At 60.4% G+C, this 18,589-nt stretch overlaps 1 protein-coding gene across 5 annotated transcripts; it reads left to right on the top strand.

Annotated features, from left to right (window-relative positions):
* The first annotated feature begins 6,593 nt into the window (after nucleotides 1–6,593).
* Nucleotides 6,594–17,154, top strand: KCTD17 (potassium channel tetramerization domain containing 17). Of its 5 annotated transcripts, none has more exons than XM_079773870.1 (7): nucleotides 6,599–6,823; nucleotides 7,994–8,102; nucleotides 10,175–10,266; nucleotides 11,211–11,306; nucleotides 13,475–13,600; nucleotides 14,784–14,874; nucleotides 15,061–17,150. In XM_079773870.1, the coding sequence occupies exons 1-7, from the start codon at nucleotides 6,614–6,616 to the stop codon at nucleotides 15,420–15,422; spliced, it is 1,086 nt and encodes a 361-aa protein (XP_079629996.1). In that variant the 5' UTR covers nucleotides 6,599–6,613; the 3' UTR covers nucleotides 15,423–17,150. The 5 variants fall into 5 exon arrangements, with proteins under 5 accessions (XP_079629999.1, XP_079630000.1, XP_079629996.1 ...); XM_079773872.1 differs by lacking the exon at nucleotides 6,599–6,823 and adding an exon at nucleotides 10,008–10,098; XM_079773873.1 differs by lacking the exon at nucleotides 14,784–14,874 and having other exon boundaries at nucleotides 6,594–6,823; nucleotides 16,419–17,154.
* Nucleotides 17,155–18,589: the final 1,435 nt, after the last annotated feature.

Below are 18,589 nucleotides of genomic sequence, written 5' to 3'. Positions count from 1 at the left end.
ACTGGGGGAGAGGAAGAGCAAGGAATGTAAGAACTGGGTTCCTGCCTGGAAAAGGTTCCCAGCCAGGGAGGAAAACGGGCCCATCTTGTCATATTTCCAGAGAGAAGGGGGAGATGACTTATTTCACAAGTAAGAAGGCAAGCTCAGAGAGGTTGAGTGGTTTGCCTAAGGGCACACGGCTTGCTCAAGAGAGGAATTTCACTGGAGTTAAAATTCTCAGGGTAGGAGCCTCTCCAGTGGGCCTTGCCTGCAGTGGTTTTCCAGATCTCAAGGTCCGGGAAGAATGGAGTGTAACTCGGGGTTTGGAAACACGCGTGACACGCTCATGTATGATGGCCAAGTGTCTCCCCAGCTCCACGGGGAGACACCTTGAGATGTGGGATACAAGCAAGGGAGTTTGGTTAGGTTCCCCGCCCCCACTCACCCCCAGCAAGGTGCCCAGGCTGAGCCAGGACATTTTCTTCCTGGGAAGGTCCTCATGGGTCTGGACAGGTTCAGAGGAGCAGAGCCCAGAGGTGAGAGAGAGGAAGTGGAGCCGTGCCTTCCAGGGTTCTCAGAACTTGGGTTTAACTTGACAGAGCTGGCGAGCCCTGCGCGCCCCCTGCCTCTGGCAAGCCTGAACGCCGGAATAATGAGCCACTCACCGCAGAGGCCCGGCCCGCCGGGCACCGCAGGCAGGAACTTGCCACACCAGATAACAGGGATGATGAAATTTTTGTCCCCTTGGCAAATGTTTGCTGAGCACCCGCTCTGTGTTGGGCCGTTGGAAGTTGCCCAACCTTGTCTGACCAGGTGTGCTGGAGCACGGCCGTTCCCTGGAGGGGTCATGGCCTGAGGAAGCCCCCGCCCCACACTGGAGTCAACTCTGCACAAGGCCCCAGGTCTGCCTCCTAGACCCTTCCGGTGGGGGCCTCCGTTGCCTCCTCTGAAAAATGGGAGCACACTCAGCCCTGACTGTTTGTGACGGTGGGTGTGATGTCAAACAGGGTAAAGCTGAAACCAGTATAAGGTGCCCCTCCTACTGGGACCCCCCAGCTGTGGAAGCAGCGCGGAGCTTCATCCTTAACTCCTGGCGCACGGTCTTCTGGAGATGAAGTCTTCAGGTTAACTGACACCTGATCACGTTAAGCACCGAAATCTGTAACGCATTAAGCTGTGAGGGCGTGGAGCACGGTACGCAGAGGCCGCTGAGCTCCAAGGCTCTGTTTCGCCACGTCATTGCACAGGGATGCCCTCAGGGACCGTCTGTCCTGAACTAAATGGCTCCCACTGATGTGCCTTCCCGGGGCTCCCGGCCTCGCAACCGTCTCAGGTCAGCCCTGCTGACGCCCCCGGAGTCTCCACCTGCTTCTAGGTGGGCCCGCTCTCTGGACGATGCCACTCATCCCAGTGGCTTAACCTTGAGCTGGGGACTGGAGTCTGGGCCTGCAGCCTCTGGCGGGACTCAGATCCCTGTGTCCACCGCCTGCGCCTCAGCCCACGTTCCCTGCCACCACGCAGGGTCATCTGTGCCCAGTCCTGGCAGCTCTCCAAGACTGCCTCTCCCCACTCCCTCCCCCACAACCCCCCCGTCTTGTCCACAGCCAGTCAGCACTGAGATCTCTGGATTCCCACCTCTATTCCCACCGCCTTGGTCCCGGTCCGCTGACCATCATTCCCAAGATGCTCACAGACACAGCCTGTCCCACCCCTCCATTTCAGTCCACCCTGAAGGACAGGCCTCGTGCCAGGATCTGCGGCAATGGAGGATGAAGGCAGACCCTCGGGGGGAATCGGCCTGGTGAGGAGTGGCTGACAGACGGTGACAGGTGCAGTGAGGAGTATCGGAGACCCGCCACACAGAACAGGAGAGGGGGAGCCGGTGGCTCTGGGTCTCAGAGGCCCCTCTGCCAGGGCTGACAGCCCCTTTAGGAATTCCTGGACTGTGACTCCTCGCTCCATGTAAAGACACCGCAGGGGGATAGGGTTCAAAGCACAGCCCCTGGAGGCATCGGGCCCTCCAGCTCCCCGGCTCTGGGTGTGAGCAGGTGCCTCGACTTCCTCATCTGTGACATGGGGATAATCCAGTACTGCCTCATAGAATCAGATTCATACAAAGCACCGAGAACAGAGCCCGGCACAGTAACAATGAATTATTACTGTGGCGAATGTCCTGTCCTGCTCCCACTCCTGCCCCCCTGTGCCGGCCCGAATGCCCTTGTGGGTAACATCTTATTCATGGTTCTCCTGGCCTCAGCTGAGGGACATATTTAATAGTAACGGATTAATAACCCATAGAATCTAATAGGAATCCAATAGTCCATTCTGATATAAATGAATGAATGAGAAGGAAAATATCTCCCTTAGAATAGAATGCCACCTAATAAATGCAGAAGGGATGTCGGAAATAGAAAAATCACAATTTGGCAATCTGCACAGTCATACTTTTTACAGCAAGAATCATCAACGAATACTAAAATTATTGAGATAAATAAGTTTGATGGAAAACAGGATGTTATTGCAACTTTTCTCTAAGCCTGAAATTACTTCAAAACAAAATGCTATTTATAAACACAGGATTTTCTGACTCCGTTTTCAGCCAGGGCTGCTAACTGCACCCACGTTCTAAAACAAGGTGCTGGACCATCGGAAGTAGTTCTTCCAGCCAAGGTGGTTAAGATCTAGTTTAGAAACTCAGGAGACCACACACCTCCGGCCTCCAGCAGAGACGCGAGAGAGGCCAGCGGGAGCAGCTGGACGGCGGACAAGGCTTTCTCTAGAAGCAGGGTTGGGTGCTGTGGCACTTTACCTCCCCTGCCTTGGGGGGTTGGGGGGTGGGGGGAGGCGCCTCCCTCCTCTGTAAGACTGAGTGAGAGTGTTAGGGGCAAAAATAGAATATTGGGGACTAGCTATGGTTATGGGAAATATATATTTTTTAAATATATATTTTATTGATTTCAGAGAGGAAGAGAGGGAGAGAGAGAGATAGAAACATCAATGATGAGAGAGAATCATTGATTGGCTGCCTCCTGCACGCCCCCTACTGGGGATCGAGCCCCAAACCCGGGCATGTGCCCTTGGCTGGAATCGAACCCGGGACCCCTCAGTCCGCAGGCTGACGCTCTATCCATTGAACCAAACCAGCTAGGGCTGGTTATGGGAAATATTAATCATGCTCTGGAAACCCTGGTTGCCTTGTGTTGGTTAAAGAAAGGACATTCTGACCTGGCTGGGAGTTGTACACCCCCGGGACCTGGGAGTCAACCTTGGAATGTGGTCCATTCTCATCCAAGAACTGCCTATGATCATGGGAGGATTAACAACCTTGTTGCCCAAACAATGGAGTCCCCCCACCCCAGCCTCCCATTTCCCCATGCCGGTAATCCCTACTTCTCCATGCAATCCTTGTCCTACCCCATCTAAGTAGCTGGTTTATGGGGGTGGGGGGGAGGGGCAGCTCCTGTGTTGGATGGCAATGAGCCTTGGCACTGGGCTCGGCCCCAAGATGATCTACGTTGCAAATCTTAGTTGCAACTTAGTTGCAGAGCAGATTTCTGTGGGTGACCTGCTGCTCTCCCATGCTGCCAGCAGTATTGGAATAAATGTTCATATATGATTCAACCCCGTCTCTGCTTAATTGGCAGCACGGACCCATGACTGTCCGGTTATTAGAGGGGTTTCAAGGAGGCCGTTTGTGGAGCTAGACCTGTGTGTCCTGGATTCTGGGGCCTCATGGGCTGGGAGGGACCCAGGCCTGGGAAAGAGATAGTCCACAAAAATGCTTGGCGCAGACTCTCTGGCAGCAGGGTGGGGGTTCAAGAGGCCCAGGGGGATGGTGAGTAGAATCCTGGTTCTTGTGATTCCTGTTCCAAGCTGTGGGATGACAGCCGCAGGAGCCAGAGGGACGCTTGCGTGGAATAGTGGGGTCCCCGGAGGAGGCTGCTAAGAGCTATTATCATTCCCAACTTAGAAATGAAGTTCAGAGAGGTTAAGTGACGCTCCCAAGCCACCCAGATAGCTAGCCACAAAGCCTGGGCTGGCATCCTTGCCTGGGAGCCTTTGTCCCGTAAGTACCTCTCTCTCGGCTTATTTTCAAGCCCAATTCAGAGCCGTATTAAAATGCATCTGCTCTTCCCAGAAGGGGACAGCAGGGGGCAGTGTAACCAGCGGAAGTTTGGCTCTCCTCCAGGATAGCCATTATCCCAGAAAGCATCTAAGGAATGTTTGCCATGATCCTCTAAATGGGGAAGAACAGCAAACAGTTCTGAAGAACGTCCGTGTGTGGTTACAAACAGGACTGTCTGGGACTCTGAGTTTTGTCCAAGCCTCTTGCACCCACCGCCCCACACAGAGGCCCCCCTCTAGACCCGGGGCCACCTGACGGCTTTCTTCATCTCTGGGTTTCAGTGTCTGGCACATAGCTGTTGCTCAACAAATAGGGATGGCACTGAATGATGGCTGGTGGGACAAACGGGTCAGGAGTCCTTTTCCAGCAGTGGGTGCACGCCCCCCCCCCCCCCCCATCCCTGCCACCGAACATGGCTTCCTCCAGACAAAACCCAGCCACAGGCAAGGAGGTGGTGGCATCTGTCAGCTCTATTTAAGGGCCTTGGGTCCTGCCACCTGGTTCTTAGCTGAGGCCCTTATCGGCGGGATTGTTGCTTCTGGTGGCAATATTTTAGATACTTGCCGAGGGGACACCGGTATCCAGGAATTGGAGGGGGTGGGGGAGGACTCTGAGAAAGGAGGGGGCGAGACTGGCTCAGTCAAAGCTCCCCCCTCTACTTTGAAACCAAAGATGGTGGCTCAACCTCCACGGACACCTCCTGGGCCACCATCCGCAGGGCAGCTCCTGTGCGGGATGGCAATGAGCCCTGGCACGCCCAAGACGATCTACGTTGCAAAGCTGACCAGGTCACTCCCTGCCTACGACACTTGAAGTTGATTTTAAAAAGCATTTCCTGCTCTAGCTTTGTGGCAGCTAACAATAGCGGAGGGCTCACTGAACGCCAGGGGCGCTGCTGGTCTTTGGAGACCAGTTTGTACCCCGCCTCACTCATTCCTGCGTCGGTCCATCCATTCAATGTACTAAGACCAGGGACTGTGCCAGGTGTTTTACACTTAATACTTCAATCTTCACAACCTTTGCTCTAGGACCACTATAATTCCCAATTTTCAAAAGAGAAAACGGAGGTCCAGCGAGGACTTGCTCTAGAACGCGCTGGCGAGTCCTTGGGAAACAGCCCAGCCGCGGTGACCTATTCCCTGCCCAGAGGAAAGGCGCCAAGGAGAAAACAGAGCGTTGGGTGGTGACAGAGAGCCGTTCCCCAGCACAGGGCCAGGCTGCCCAGGGTGCGGGGCCTGTGTGTGTGTGTGACACTGGGGTCCATGAGGGGAGCCTCCGTGCCCGCTGCCTTAGTCTAAGACCAGCACTGCATCGTGGGAAAGGAGAGGAAGTTAAGGAGGACGGCTTCCTCTTCAGCCCCTGTGCCTCCCTGGGCCCAGGCGGCGTTAGGGGGCTGCCCCTCTGCCCCCGTCCTGCAGTGCCCACAAGGTCAGGCCCACCGCTGAGTTAGCCGGCTCAGAAGGGGATCCACACAACCAGCCCCTCCTTCCCTCGCATCGTACCTCATGCTGCAAAAGTCAGGATGGAACCCAGTTCTCCAGACTTTGATCCGGTGCCCCATCCACGTCTCCTCCCTAGACATCTTGCCCAAGGAGCGCTGACAATCCATGGCAGGCAGGGAAGCGGGAGAGGGGCCTAGCTGGTGGAAACCACGTGGGTTCGTGCCAGCCTGCCAGTCACCAGCAGTGAGTCAGGGAGGTCGCCTCACTTGAACCCTCATCTGTATAATGGGTACAGTAAGGACAGCCTCACAGGGCTGCTGAGAGTTTCAGTGAATAACATGAAGCATCTGGAATACAGTGGGTGCTCAATCAAATTTAAGCAGCGACCTGTGAACCAGGAGGTCCCGGTTCAATTCTTGGTCAGGGCACATGCCCGGGTTGTGGGATCGATCCCCAGTAGGGGGCGTGCAGGAGGCAACCGATCAGTGATTCTCTCTCATCATTGATGTTTCTATCTCTCTTTCTCCCTCTCCCTTCCTCTCTGAAATCAATAAAAAATACGTTTAAAAAAACACATGGGGAAAGAACCAGCTCCCCTCCCTTCCCCCATACCCCTCCCTCACCCCCCCTCCCCAACACACACTGAAGGGCAAAATGAAACAATATTAGAAAACCTATACAGGGAATAGAATGGGAATTCTGGGAGGAAAACATTTCTTCCCCATATTTATCAGCTGTTTGATACCCACTGTGGACAAAGGGGAATCAATAACGTGGAGAACAAATGGGAGGATTGCTGATTTGGGGTTATCACTCACTATTTCCCCAGTGACCCTTAACTTGACCTTCCCCAAACACGCAGTCATCTGGCCAATGAGCTTCTTCAAGAGACCCGGTTTGTGGGTCTCCCAGGAAGGGCAAAGTAGGGCAGGGCTGAGGGAAGGCAAATTGCTGATATCCGGAGACCCTCACCCCGGGCGCCCCAGCTCCGGGCGGCACGGACTACAGCTCCCGGCATGCCCCGCGCGCAGTACCTACCCGCCTCCAGCCCCCGGGAGCCGGGAGGATGCAGAAGCCGCTGCCAGAAATGAGGATGGAGGCCGGGGAGGCAGCGCCGCCGGCGGGGGCGGGCGGCCGCGCTGCGGGCGGCTGGAGCAAGTGGGTGCGGCTCAACGTGGGGGGCACCGTGTTCCTGACCACCCGGCAGACGCTGTGCCGGGAGCAGAAGTCCTTCCTCAGCCGCCTGTGCCAGGGGGAAGAGCTGCAGTCTGACCGGGTGAGGCCCGCGGTGGGCGGAGTGGGCCGGGGAGGCGAGGCGGGGGGAAGGGGGGGGCAGCGTGCCGGAATCGGGGCTGTCCGGCCGGGCACGCCCGCCGGGCTGGGAAGCCGGCCGGTTTTATTTCCTAAGAGCCGGAGGCGGGAAGAACGGGCTAGAGGCGGGGAGGAGGAAGTGGATCCAGAGTGAGGACTGTTGCCATTGCCTTGGAAACCGCACAACGCCAGGCAACGGCCATTTGGAGCTTAGAGAGCTGCCCTGGGCTCCCACCCCAGGAGGCTGGTGGATCAGGGCCCGCTGTCCCCGCTCCCTGGGAGCTTTGGGGACCGGCAGACACGTAGGGCCTTCAGCCCCCCCCAAACGGGACTTTCTCCCTGGGGACGGAGTGCCTGCGGCTGCTCCTCCCGGCCTCTTGGGGAATGGGAGGCCTGGGTGTGCAGGGAGCTGGGTGGAGAAGGCCCCGGCTGCCCTCTGAGCTGGGCTTCATCTGGGAGCGGTGCTTGCCTGGCAGGCACCACGTCTGGGGGTCCGTTCGCTCTGCTGTCAACGGCTTGCGTGACCCGCCTGGGACCCTTCCAGCGCCAGGCTCAGCCCCCTGTCTGTGAGCAGAGGAGGCTGGTTGGAGATGGCCTCCCAGGCCCCCTCCCCCCTTTCCTGACCATCTGATGCTGTGACCTTGGGCCAGTCCCTCACCTCTTGATGCTCTTTGCTCTCTGTAGAGTTGTGCTGCTGCCCGCCTGCCTCCCTGCAGGCTGAGGGTGTGCAGCGGGATAGTGGCTCCTCTGGAAACGTGCGAACACCCCGGATGGCTGGAGACAGTGTAGGGCTGGCTTCAGGGGAACAGCCTCCAAGAGGGACGCTCACTGAGCCCCACTTTGGGTTGGGTGCCACTGAGACCTCACTGGATGCTCCCAGTGACCCCTCGTTATGGGGGAGAGGGAGTGAGGCTCAGAGAGGCCAAATCACTGGCCTAAGGTCACACAGCCAGGGAAAAGCAGAGGCAGGATCGGAACTCTCGGCTCCATCATGCTATCTCGTTCCAGGGAAGAGCAGACTCTACGCTCTCACTCCTTCCCTCCCTCCAACCCTTTACTGGGCTCGAAGTGAGGGGTGGGCAGGGGGGGAGGCCTTACTCTTCTCCTGCCATAGCCTGTGCCCTCACCTCTCTAGGATGAGACCGGGGCCTACCTCATTGACCGTGACCCCACCTACTTCGGGCCCATCCTGAACTTCCTCCGGCATGGCAAGCTGGTGCTGGACAAGGACATGGCTGAGGAGGGTGAGTTGGTCCAGGGGGCCGGCCGGGCCTACTAACTAGCCCTGCCCTCTGCAGCCTGCCAGGCCTTCTGTGGAGGTCAAAAGCCATGCCTCCCAGCCCGCAGCGACATCTGCTTGCTTCTGTGTTCCTGCCTCTTCCCATTCATGCCAGGGCTGAATCCCAGGGGCTCTGCCAGGCTGACCAGCCTGAGCTCCCACTGGGTGCCACTGGGGAGGTGACAGGAATGCCCAGGCAGAGGGCAGAGGGAGCCAGCGAGGCTGGCAGCCTTCATTGTGGGCAGGGATGCCCTTTCTCCTGGTTCCTGGGTGTGAACAGGCTGAAGCTGGGCAGGGTGATCCAGCATCTCCGATGCCTGGCGAGGGCTTGCCGTCAGCAGGTGGGTGGAGCGGGAAGCTCTTCCCCCAGTTCGGCAACATCTGCAACACAGTGCTGGCTGTGGGTGGAGGTGGGGAAGCCGTGCCTGGGGGGTGGCCTCTTGGCACAGTCAGTGCCACGTCACTCTTTGTTGGGGCACGGGGTGTGGCTCTGGGTCAGCTGACCTGGCCAGGCCAGCTTGGACATGTCACTTCTCCTTTCTGAGTCTCCACGTGTATGTGAAGTGTACAAGTGATCCACACGGGTGAAAGCATATTTTCCAACAGTTAATGCCATGAGTCCCCATGCGCGTAGCCTGTGGGTGTCTAGCACAGTCCACCCTCCTCCCTTGTGCGTCCCCAGTGGGCCAGGACTTCAAAGTCAGAGCCCCCCATAGACACTGGTTCCGCAGGGCCCACAGCTCCCAGGCAGCCCCCCCCCCCCAGGAGCAGATACCGGGGGCGTGGCCTGGGCCCGGGAGCAGCTCGGCGGGGAGAGGAGTCAACGCTCCAGCTGCGTCACAGCCAACACCTGTTTACGCTTAGGTTCTGGGTTTCTCCATGTTTGGCCACTCCCAGCGCCTTCAGACAGGGTGAGGGCCCCGTGTGGGCGCTGGGGAATCTGGGAGGAGACTTACTAGCAATGTGACACCGGCACAGTCCCTTATCCTTGTGTGCCTTCGTGCCGCATCTGTGACATGCAGCACCCACCTGGCTGAGCTGCTGCGAGGATGAAAGGAGCTAAAACAAGTGCGTCACGCAGCGCAGCATCTGGCACCAGAGGGCCAGTGACGCAATGTTCGCTGTCCGCCCTCCGCAGGGCTCCACGCGGGCACTGATGCAGCGCCACTCGCTGCCCGCTTCCTCTGTGTGAGGTGCTGCGTGGGCACCGGGGACAGCAGGGAGCCCAGAGGCCGGTCAAGGAAACAATCAGAGGGGTCCCTGCCCTGAAGGGGCTTAGGGGAGTGCAGAGGCCGGGGGCCATTCCACTTCACTGGAGAGGTGACCACTTAGTCTCTAAGACTCAGTTCCCTTAACGGTATGGGGACGATAATGCCTGCTTCCCTGTGTCCCCAGGGCGGCGGTGAGCACGGGAGGGGCTTTGCAGACTGGGAAGTGTGGGACGGGGGCGCGCACATGCGCAGTGACCATGCACTTACAGGGGGCCCTGAAGTCCGAGTAGCTTGAGTGTGAACCTCGGCTCTGCCGCTTAGGGGCTCCGGGGTCTTAGACAAGCTGCTTCTCTTTCTGGCTCTCAGATCCCCCATTTCTTCTGTGGGGCGATAGAAGTGCCCACTCCTAGTTCTGAGAACTCACCACAAGAAAGAGTGGAAAATGCCGAGCATCGCGCCTGGCACTGGGCATCATGGGACGTGGTCAGCCAGGGCCCTCTCACTGTGGCATGCTAGGGCCCAGTCCCAGCGAGCCTGCTGCCTCTTCACAGCCCAGAGCAGCCCCCAGATCAGGGGACTGGCAGGCACCCCTCGGTCACCACGCTCGGCCCAGCAGGGATGTCGGGCTGCTGAGCGGCAGTATCTCGCCCCTTCCACAGAGAGCGTGGGATGCAAGGAAGGAGATGTTCCCTCTTGCTTGACCCCTGAACTCAAGAGATGCTCGTCACCCTCGTGTGACTGGAGCAGGAGGTAGGTTTGGAGGAGGAGGGGACACGGGAAGAATGGGAGCCGTGGGAGTGACCCGGGGCGGCTTTGTCTGTGCCAGGGGTCCTGGAGGAAGCCGAGTTCTACAACATCGGCCCGCTGATTCGCATCATCAAGGACCGGATGGAGGAGAAGGACTACCCTGTCACACAGGTCAGGGAGCAGGGAGCAGGGCCGCACCCGGGCCAGAGCAGTTGGTGATGGGGAGAGGGAGGCGGGAGGAAGGAGGGGGGAGGCGGAACAGTGTTTGCCTTGGGGAGTCCCAGCGGGCCTGTAAGGGAGGGGAGTTGTCCAGCTCCCAGACGCCCAGCAGAGCCCCAGACTGGGAGATACACAGTGGCTCTTCCCTGCCTGGATCTGTTCGCTGTGTGGCCTGGGGCCACGCATGCCCTCTCTAGACCTTGGGTCCCTCTGGTGGGATACAGAGATGCTGAGAATTGCCCACCCCTTCCCTTCCTGGGGCAAAATGAGGTCAGTGTGGAGGTACAAGGGCGCTTCGGGGGACAGCGCAGGGCTAGTCAATCGTCTATTTCGTGAGATCAGCTGGTCCCCTGGCGGGCACAGCCCAGCACAGCTGTGGAGCGGGCATTTCTGAGCGTGGACCCTGGGCCTCCGTGGCCAGTCAGTAGGGGGAGCTGTGAGGTGCTCGGCCCGCCCTGGCGGCGAGGCGGAGGTGGGGAACAGGCATCGAGGTACTCTTTCCCAGGCCCAGATCGAAGGGGGAGGCTCCGTGCGTGTCTCCTGGAGGGCCTGCCTCAGTTAGTGACCCAGAATGTCCCCCAGGCCCGTCCCTTCCCTCTCGTATCTCAGTTCTGGCTCTGCCACTCTTTAGCTGGGTGACCTTGGGCAAGGAACTGACCCTCTCTGAGCCTTCATGAAAATTCCATAAGTCATAGAGTGTTTGGAAGGATCGAGATCACGAATGTCGAGTACCCGGCGTATAGTCAGCACTCGGAACATGGCTCCCATCTTCCCATCCCGCCTCTCCCCTCCTCCTCTCCTTCTCGGGGATGTGGTGTGGGAGGACAGCAGAGACTGGGGAGGGCGGTGCTCCCCCCTCCTGGGTGCCCTCCTCATTGCCCTTCTTCCGCCTGCAGGTCCCGCCCAAGCACGTGTACCGCGTGCTGCAGTGCCAGGAGGAGGAGCTCACGCAGATGGTCTCCACCATGTCTGATGGCTGGCGCTTTGAGCAGGTGGGCTGGGGCCGGGGGACCGTGCCCAGGGCCTCCCAGTCTCCAGGCAAAGTAGGGCCCTCCCTTCCTGTAGCCCCAGCCCTGGGTCTCATACTGCTGCCCCACCCGAGGGCGTCCTCTTAAGTTACAGTAAACAAGATCAGCCCGGCCGGCGTGGCTCAGTGGTTAGGAGGTCATAGTTTGATTCCTGGTCAGGGCACATGCCTGGGTTGCTGGCTCAGTCCCCAGTGGGGGGTGTGTGGGAGGCAGCCGATCCCTGATTCTCTCTCATCATTGATATTTCTATCTCTCCCTCTCCCTCCTCTGTCTGAAATCAATAAAAACATATTTAAAGTAAACACAACCAGGAAAGGCCACGGTTGGCAGCAGACGGACCAGGACGAGAGAGGGTAGAAGCCGCACCTGCTGCAGGCATTTCTGGGCATCCTCCGTGCGCACAGCAGCCGGGGGCTAGTCTCCACAGTGGTGTGAGCGAGCCTCCGGCCCCCAAGGGACAGCTCAGGCGCAGGAGTTGAGGTCCACATAGGTGAGCAGAGTCCACCTGGGGCTAACACCTCGGAACAATGCTGTGCACAGCTGCCAGGGTCCCGGCCCGCGACATGCCCCGTCACAGTCATCTGCACGTTAGGAGAAGCCCACAGCAGTGGCTCCGCCTGAGGAATTTATAGTAACCTCTGGTTCCTCCCAGGCCAGAGGCAGGCTTCCCATCCTAAGCGGTGCTGGCCTAGTCATAAAGCAGACGTCCCGCCTGTCTCAGGTTCCAGAGGAACAGAGCCAGTGCTAGCCCGAGGTCAGGTTGACCCTTAGAGGAGGAGAGGGTTTGGCTAGCCCTTTACCCGCACCCACACGCACGCTCCCTGCGGGAGGTTGGAGCAGGGAGAAGGCTGGGCCCCCTGGCGTGGCCGGGCCGTGTGGAAGAAGGAGCCCCCTGCAGGAGCCAGAGGCCTGAGTCACATCTAGGTCTCACCAGGGACGTGCGGTGTGACTGGGCAAGTCGCCTCTCCACCCTGCGCCTGTTTCCTAACCTGTGATGTAGTGCTGTGGTGAGATGAGAAGGACCACTGATCAAGTCTCTCGTGCAGGGTGGACTCGAGCCATTGGAAGGAGCTGGCATCGTGCAAATAGTCAGACGTGTTTAAGTCTGTAAGACCCGAGAGAGGCCTTGGGGCCTCAGGTTCTGACTCCTGGTCACTCGTCCTGGCTGTGGGCCTCTCAGCAGGGCACCCCCTCCCCAAGCCTCGTCGGCTGGTACTTCCTCTGCTGCTGGAGGAGGGTCCCTGGGCTGAGGGAGGCCTGTCAGGTGCAGGGCCTTGGTCAGCCAGAGGGGCCGGTGGGTGTAGGGCTGCCCTGAGGGCCCACGGGAGTCCTGGGTCACTGCATGTGTTCTCAGAGGCTGAGCCAGCAGGCCAGGGGCGGCTGGGCTGGCCTGAGCAGTGGGCAGCCTGTCCTGCCTCTGCTCCCAAGAGGGAACAGAAGATTCTGTGGGGCTCCCTCATGCCCACCTGGTCCCGGGGCTGCGCCAGCCTCATCTGGCACAGGAGGGCGGCCTGCCCATTACAGGCCTGCTTTTAGGAAGTGCCTGCTAGGGCTGGGCTGGGCCGGGCCAGGGTGGGGCTGGGGGAGGAGCAGCAGTGCGGCCACTGCCTTCCTCCAGGGACGGCCCGGCCTGGCAGGGAGGCTGGTCTGAAAGCACACCGAGGCGCAGAGCGGGAGGGGGAGGGGAGGAGATGGACTCGCAGCCCAGAGCTGCTCTCTGGAAATCCTGGAAACCCAGCGAAGCATCTGAGCAGAGCAGCCAGATCAGGACACAAGTTGTTTGTTTGTTTTTAATCCTCACCTGAGGGTATTTTTTTCATTGCTTGTTAGAGCGTGTGGCAGGGCGGGAGAGGGAGAGGGGAGAAGAGAGAGAAACATGGATGTGAAAGAGACACATCCATTGGTTGCCTTCCGCATGCGCCGGGGCTGGGGGTTGAACCTGCAACCGAGGTACTTGCCCTTGACTTGGAATCGAACCCGATACCCTTCGGTCCGCTGGCTGACGCGCTAACCGCTGAGCAAACTGGCCAGGGCACACGTTGGTATCTTGACAAGTGCCGATGCCCACCTCCTCCCTCCGCACTGCCCCCCGCTGGACTGATCCTCTCTCTCTCCCCGTGGCCACCCGGCAGCTGGTGAACATCGGCTCCTCCTACAACTACAGCGGGGAGGACCAGGCGGAGTTCCTGTGCGTGGTGTCCAAGGAGCTCCACAGCTCCCCCCACGGGCTGAGCTCCGAGTCCAGCCGCAAAGCCAAGGTGAGCTCCAGCCTCCCCGCTTCCCCCCTGCCCCCTGCCCTCCATGTGGCCATCCCTGCTTCTCTCTCCCTCCCGCTGCACACGCATAACCCCCCTCATCGTCAACGCCATCCATCCCATGCCACCCACGGTCCTGTCTGCTCATGCTGGTCACCCAGGCCCAGGCTGGGGAGCAGTGAGAGGGGACCATCCCAAGGCCACGGCGAGAGTGACTTAGATGCCACTTGAATGGTGGCCACAGGGGGAGGGTGCCCGGGACCAGGCGTCTGGCATGATGTGCCTCGCTCTGTGTGATCTTGGACAAGTCCCATCCCCGCGGCACCTTCTCTGTGTTGTCTGAGAATTGAGGGGGGCAGGTCACCTCCTCTCTGTGGTGCCGTCAAGCTGAGAGCTTCTGGGATCCTAATGGCCCGTTTATTCCCAGGGGCAGGCCAGTGTCCCCAGCTGGCCTGGGCCGGGGTGGGGAAGCCCAGCCTCTTAGCCATGCCCCTTTCCCAGCCTCCTGTGTTTCCGCCCTGGCCTCTGAGGCCGCCTCAGCTGCCACCCTGGACCCACAGCTGGTCACAAGCCTCGGGCGCCTTCCATAGGGCCAGTGGGACAGGCAGCAGGCCATTCCTTCGGGGGTCTGTCCCTGTGCTTTGGAGACGTATGAACTCTGGCTTCCTGTCTGTCTGCCTGCCTTCCCTGGCCTGGGACTTCCCTTGCCCACCACCCCGCTCCGGCCAGTGGCTGCTGCCTTGCAGGGGTGCGCAGTGAGCCTTCCCTGGGCCAGCGCCTGTTGCTGGCATCCCAGAACTGGGTGGTGTCGCCCTGGGTCTTCCCTGGCCTCATTTCAACTCGGGCAGCCCTCCTAAACTGAAGCCTTCCCAGGCGGCCCTCAAGGACACCCCAGCCACACTGCCATCCAGCCACACACCCTCTCCGGCCCCCTTCTCCCCCTGCCCAGCCTGCGCCCTATGCCAGCAGCCAGACTGGCCCTTCCTGTGCTGGTTTCTCCCGGCCCTGCCCAGGCTTCCCGGGGGCCTGGCCAGTTGCCCAGCTTCTTTGCTGTAGCCCTCCCCTCTCCTGACCCATCCAGCCCACTGCCCGCCCTGAGCTGGGTGGGGCCCGTGGGGACAGCCGCCCGCAGGCCCCGCGCTAGTTCTCCACTCTTTCTTCCCTGGGTCCGCCGGCTGGTCTACAGAGCGCGGAGGAGCAGCTGGAGGAGGAGCAGCAGGAGGAGGAGGAGGTGGAGGTGGAACAGGTGCAGGTGGAGGCAGATACACAGGAGAAAGGTGCAGCCAACCCCCGAGGAGAATGATTGCTCACACAAGCCGGAGCCTCCCGCCTGCTCCCTGCTGGAGCCAGCGCAGAACTGGGGGGCCGAGGGCTGCTGGGGGGGCGGGCCGCCAGGGTTAGCTCAGCCGCCTGCCTGGCGCCTCACCTGCATAACCATCCCTTCTCTCACTTTCTCTTTGCAGCCCAGTCATCTCAGGATCTCGCTAACCTTTTCTCCCTCCCACCACCGCCTCCTCCTCCTCAGCTTCCTGCTGGAGGTCCTGCCTCATCTTCATCCACCTCTTCTTCCTCCTGGATCTCTGCACCCTGCCTCTTCCCTCTCTGCCCCTGTCCGGGTTTCCTCTCTGCCTGCTCACGCCTCCATCCCGGGGCCACCCTGGTCCCCGCCTCCCGCGCCCTCCACCCAGGCGCCCCAGCCTTGCATCTCAGAGCGTCCTGCCTGCCGCCTCCTGCATCCCTCCTGGCAGCTCCTACCTCCTGGCCTGGGGGGGAGGGGTGCAGCTGCACCTCCTCTGGGCCTGCCGACACCACTGGGCACCTCTGAGGCCACCCGGCCCCAGCGCCTCGCCTCCTCGCCTCCTCCTCACATTTCCTCCTTGCAGGTTCCCGTCTGCACCCCTCAGACCTGAGGCTGCGCGTGCAGGGAGGGCCTCAGCCCCTCGCCCACCCCCAGAGCGCCACCCCCGGTTTGTAGCTTGGCGGAGCTGGAGGGAGGGCAGAAGCCAGGAGGGTGCTCAGATCTTGTTCCTTGGACTTGGGCCAAACTTCTGGCTGATTTTTCTCCCCTCCCCAAAGTATCTCAGCTGATCTTGGCCTTGGATGTGAGGCTGTGAGAGAAGAAGGAAGCTAGGGGTGGACACTGTGCCATCTGCCCATCAGCGCCAGAGCAGGCTGGGCAGAAGGGGGGGATGTAAGCCAGATGGCCTGGCCTCCCTCAGCACATGAGCTCCTGCCTCACAGCCTCGGGGCCTGGGTTCCCCATCTCTGCGGGGAGGGAAGGACAGGCCACACTTGGGTTCCCTTGGCCTCTGAGGAGTCAGCCAGAGCCGGCTACAGGGATCGGCGTGCAGCAAGAAAAGCCCCCACTCAGTCTTGTCTGCCTGCTCGGTGACTCAGGGCCAGTCATTGTCTCTCTAAAGTGGGGACAGAGGGCTGCTTTCTGACCTGCCGCTCTTGGCCTTGACCCCATGGCTGGAGTCTTGGCAGAAACTGGCTTCCTAGGTAGGCAGCCACCACCAGCCCAGAATGGGGTGTGGGGCTCCCAGACAGGGGAGCTGGGCCCCCTTCCTAGTCCCCTCCTCCTGGGCTCTGTCTGAACCCACCTTCTCCGGGCCTCAGCCCCCTCCCTCCTCCCAGAAGGGACCCTGTGACTCACCTACCTCTTTCTCTCTCCCTCTCTCCCACCCCTCCCTCCATTTCAATCTCCTTTCTGTCCTTCTCCTGGCCCCCCATCACCCTCCTCACCGCCCCCCCCCCATCCCTTTCCCGGTGTTCTGACCACCCCACACCTGCCCCCCTGCCTTTCCCTCTTATTTTCTAGCTGTTACAAGCCAGAGGCACCCGGATGTGAGGCCCCAGATCACCTCCAGGCACTTGGGGTTCCGATCTGAAGTCCTTTATTTTTGTACCACGGGGTGGGCCCCCAGTTCAAGGTGGAGGAAGTGCTCTTCCCACTGCCACCTCTGCCTACGCCTGTGGGGCTGTGACCTACCCCTGCCTCCCCGGTGGGCCCGGGCACCCCTGGGCAGAGCCGCCTGCCTGTGGCCAGCGTGTGGCGCTGTCCAGCTGTGTCTCCCAGGCCCCTACGTCCCTTCCCCTGAGACCCCCAGCTGCATGGCGGATACAGTCCCTCCTGGCCCGGTCACGTCACCTCCTTGAGCCTTAGCCTCCCTGTCTGTCAAATGGGTTCGCTCTCCCCCACCTACCTCACAGGGTTGTTGTGAGGTGCAGCGTCTCAGAAAGCCCTCCCTCAGGGAGTAAGTGCCAGGCCGGGGCGGCCCCTTCACCCTTCCCTCGAGGGGGAAGGACAGTGTAGCTCCAGATGAGGTTCGGTATTGGTGGGGGATGGAGGGGTGGGGGCCCTCGGCCTTCCCCGGACCGCTCCCACCCTCTGTCCTGCTGTGGACAGAGCCGAGGCCCAGAGCGGGCAGGCAGTGGCTCGGCAGCCGCAGTGAGGCCACTCAGGACCTGGGGCGACGGGAAGGGGGCCGCTCCTCTGTCAGGCCTCTGTGTCTGCCTCCCAGCGGGGTACCTCTCAGCTGTGTCTGCACCGCCGTGTAATAAAACCTGAGGCTACAGCGGCCTGGCTGCCTCCCTCTTTCTCGGGGTCGCTTTTGGGGGCTGGGGCTAAACTCAAGGTGGGATGATGACCCCAAGGTAAGGGGCTTTTTGCTAAAAGCCGGGGACCCTCCCTATTGTGTGTCACTCCCCATAGGGTAGGGGACTCATGGCGGGATCCTCTGCCCAGACATCGAGGGCTTCAGTCTTGCCTTGCCGGTGCCCACCCCTCTCTGGGCCCCGTTTTCCTCACCTGAAACCAGGGGTTGGACCAGGCGACTTCCAGGCCAGGCCAGCTGGGCTGCTGAGGGGCAGGGAGCTGGGCGCCAGGAGACCAGGTGCTCCGTGCCGGCTCCCTGCCTCCCACTCCCCAGCCTCAGCCCACTGTTCAGATGGCCCTCTGCTGGCTGGCTTCACGCTGCTGTTCGAGGCCACCCCTGCTCCAGCCCAACCCCCAGGACACCCCTGCTCTCTGCTATGACAACTCTTGGTCGCCTCCACCCCTCCCTGTTGCTCTATCCCAGGGGTCCTCAAACTTTTTAAACCGGGGGCCAGTTCACTGTCCCTCAGACCGTTGGAGGGCCGGACTATAGTTTAAAAAAAACTAGGAACAAATTCCTATGCACACTGCACATATCTTATTTTGAAGTAAAAAAACAAAACGGCAAAAACACCCGCATGTGGCCCGCGGGCCGTAGTTTGAGGACGCCTGCTCTATCCTCTGCCCCAAGTCCCAGGAAATAGAAACACCCAGGCACCTGTCCCACCTTCTCTTAAGAGGCTAGACTCTGGCTTCTCTTTCCTGCCCTGCCAGGACCCTCCCCACTCCCGCTGGCCAGCTCTTTCCCCTCCCTAACCCTGCTGAGGTTGGTGCCTAGGGCCCCATTCAATCTGCAAAACAGGGCCTTGGATCAGAGGTTTTATTCCAGGCAGCTGCGCTCACCTCCCACTGAGAGTGGGCAGTGGAGGCCCAGGGGCAGGGAGGGGTGTGGCGAGAACCGGACCCAGGCTCCACCCCCCTTTGGCTCACAGTGGCAGCTGGCCTGCTTGGCCGTCTCCACTTGGAGGGCCCCTCCTCGGGGGCACCTTCCACCCCCACCTCTCAGTTAGGCCGTGGGTGTCAGTCTGGAATCTGCTCTCTGGAGTGGGTGCCCCCAAGCAGCCTCTGCACTGGGGGTGGGGGTGGGGTACGGGGCTCAGACACTCCTACTGGGACCTGGAAGCCACATCCTCACTGCTGAGCAGTTCCCCCGAGTTAGCAGGGGAGACAGGGCAGGGAGAGAATCCGGGGGCCTGGTGACCGTGCCAGGCACTCGGAAAGCATTGACCAGCTGCGGGCGCTCCTCCCTGCTTGTGCTCTCTGGGGTGATGCCAGGGAGCAGGCTTCCACAGGGCCCCGCTGCCCCAGAATACTTGTTCCCCGCCTGAGGGGTG

This window comes from Cnephaeus nilssonii, assembly GCF_951640355.1.
Source record: "Cnephaeus nilssonii genome assembly, chromosome: 6".
NCBI lineage: Eukaryota > Metazoa > Chordata > Mammalia > Chiroptera > Vespertilionidae > Cnephaeus > Cnephaeus nilssonii.
This window is presented reverse-complemented; position numbering and strand designations above follow the sequence as displayed.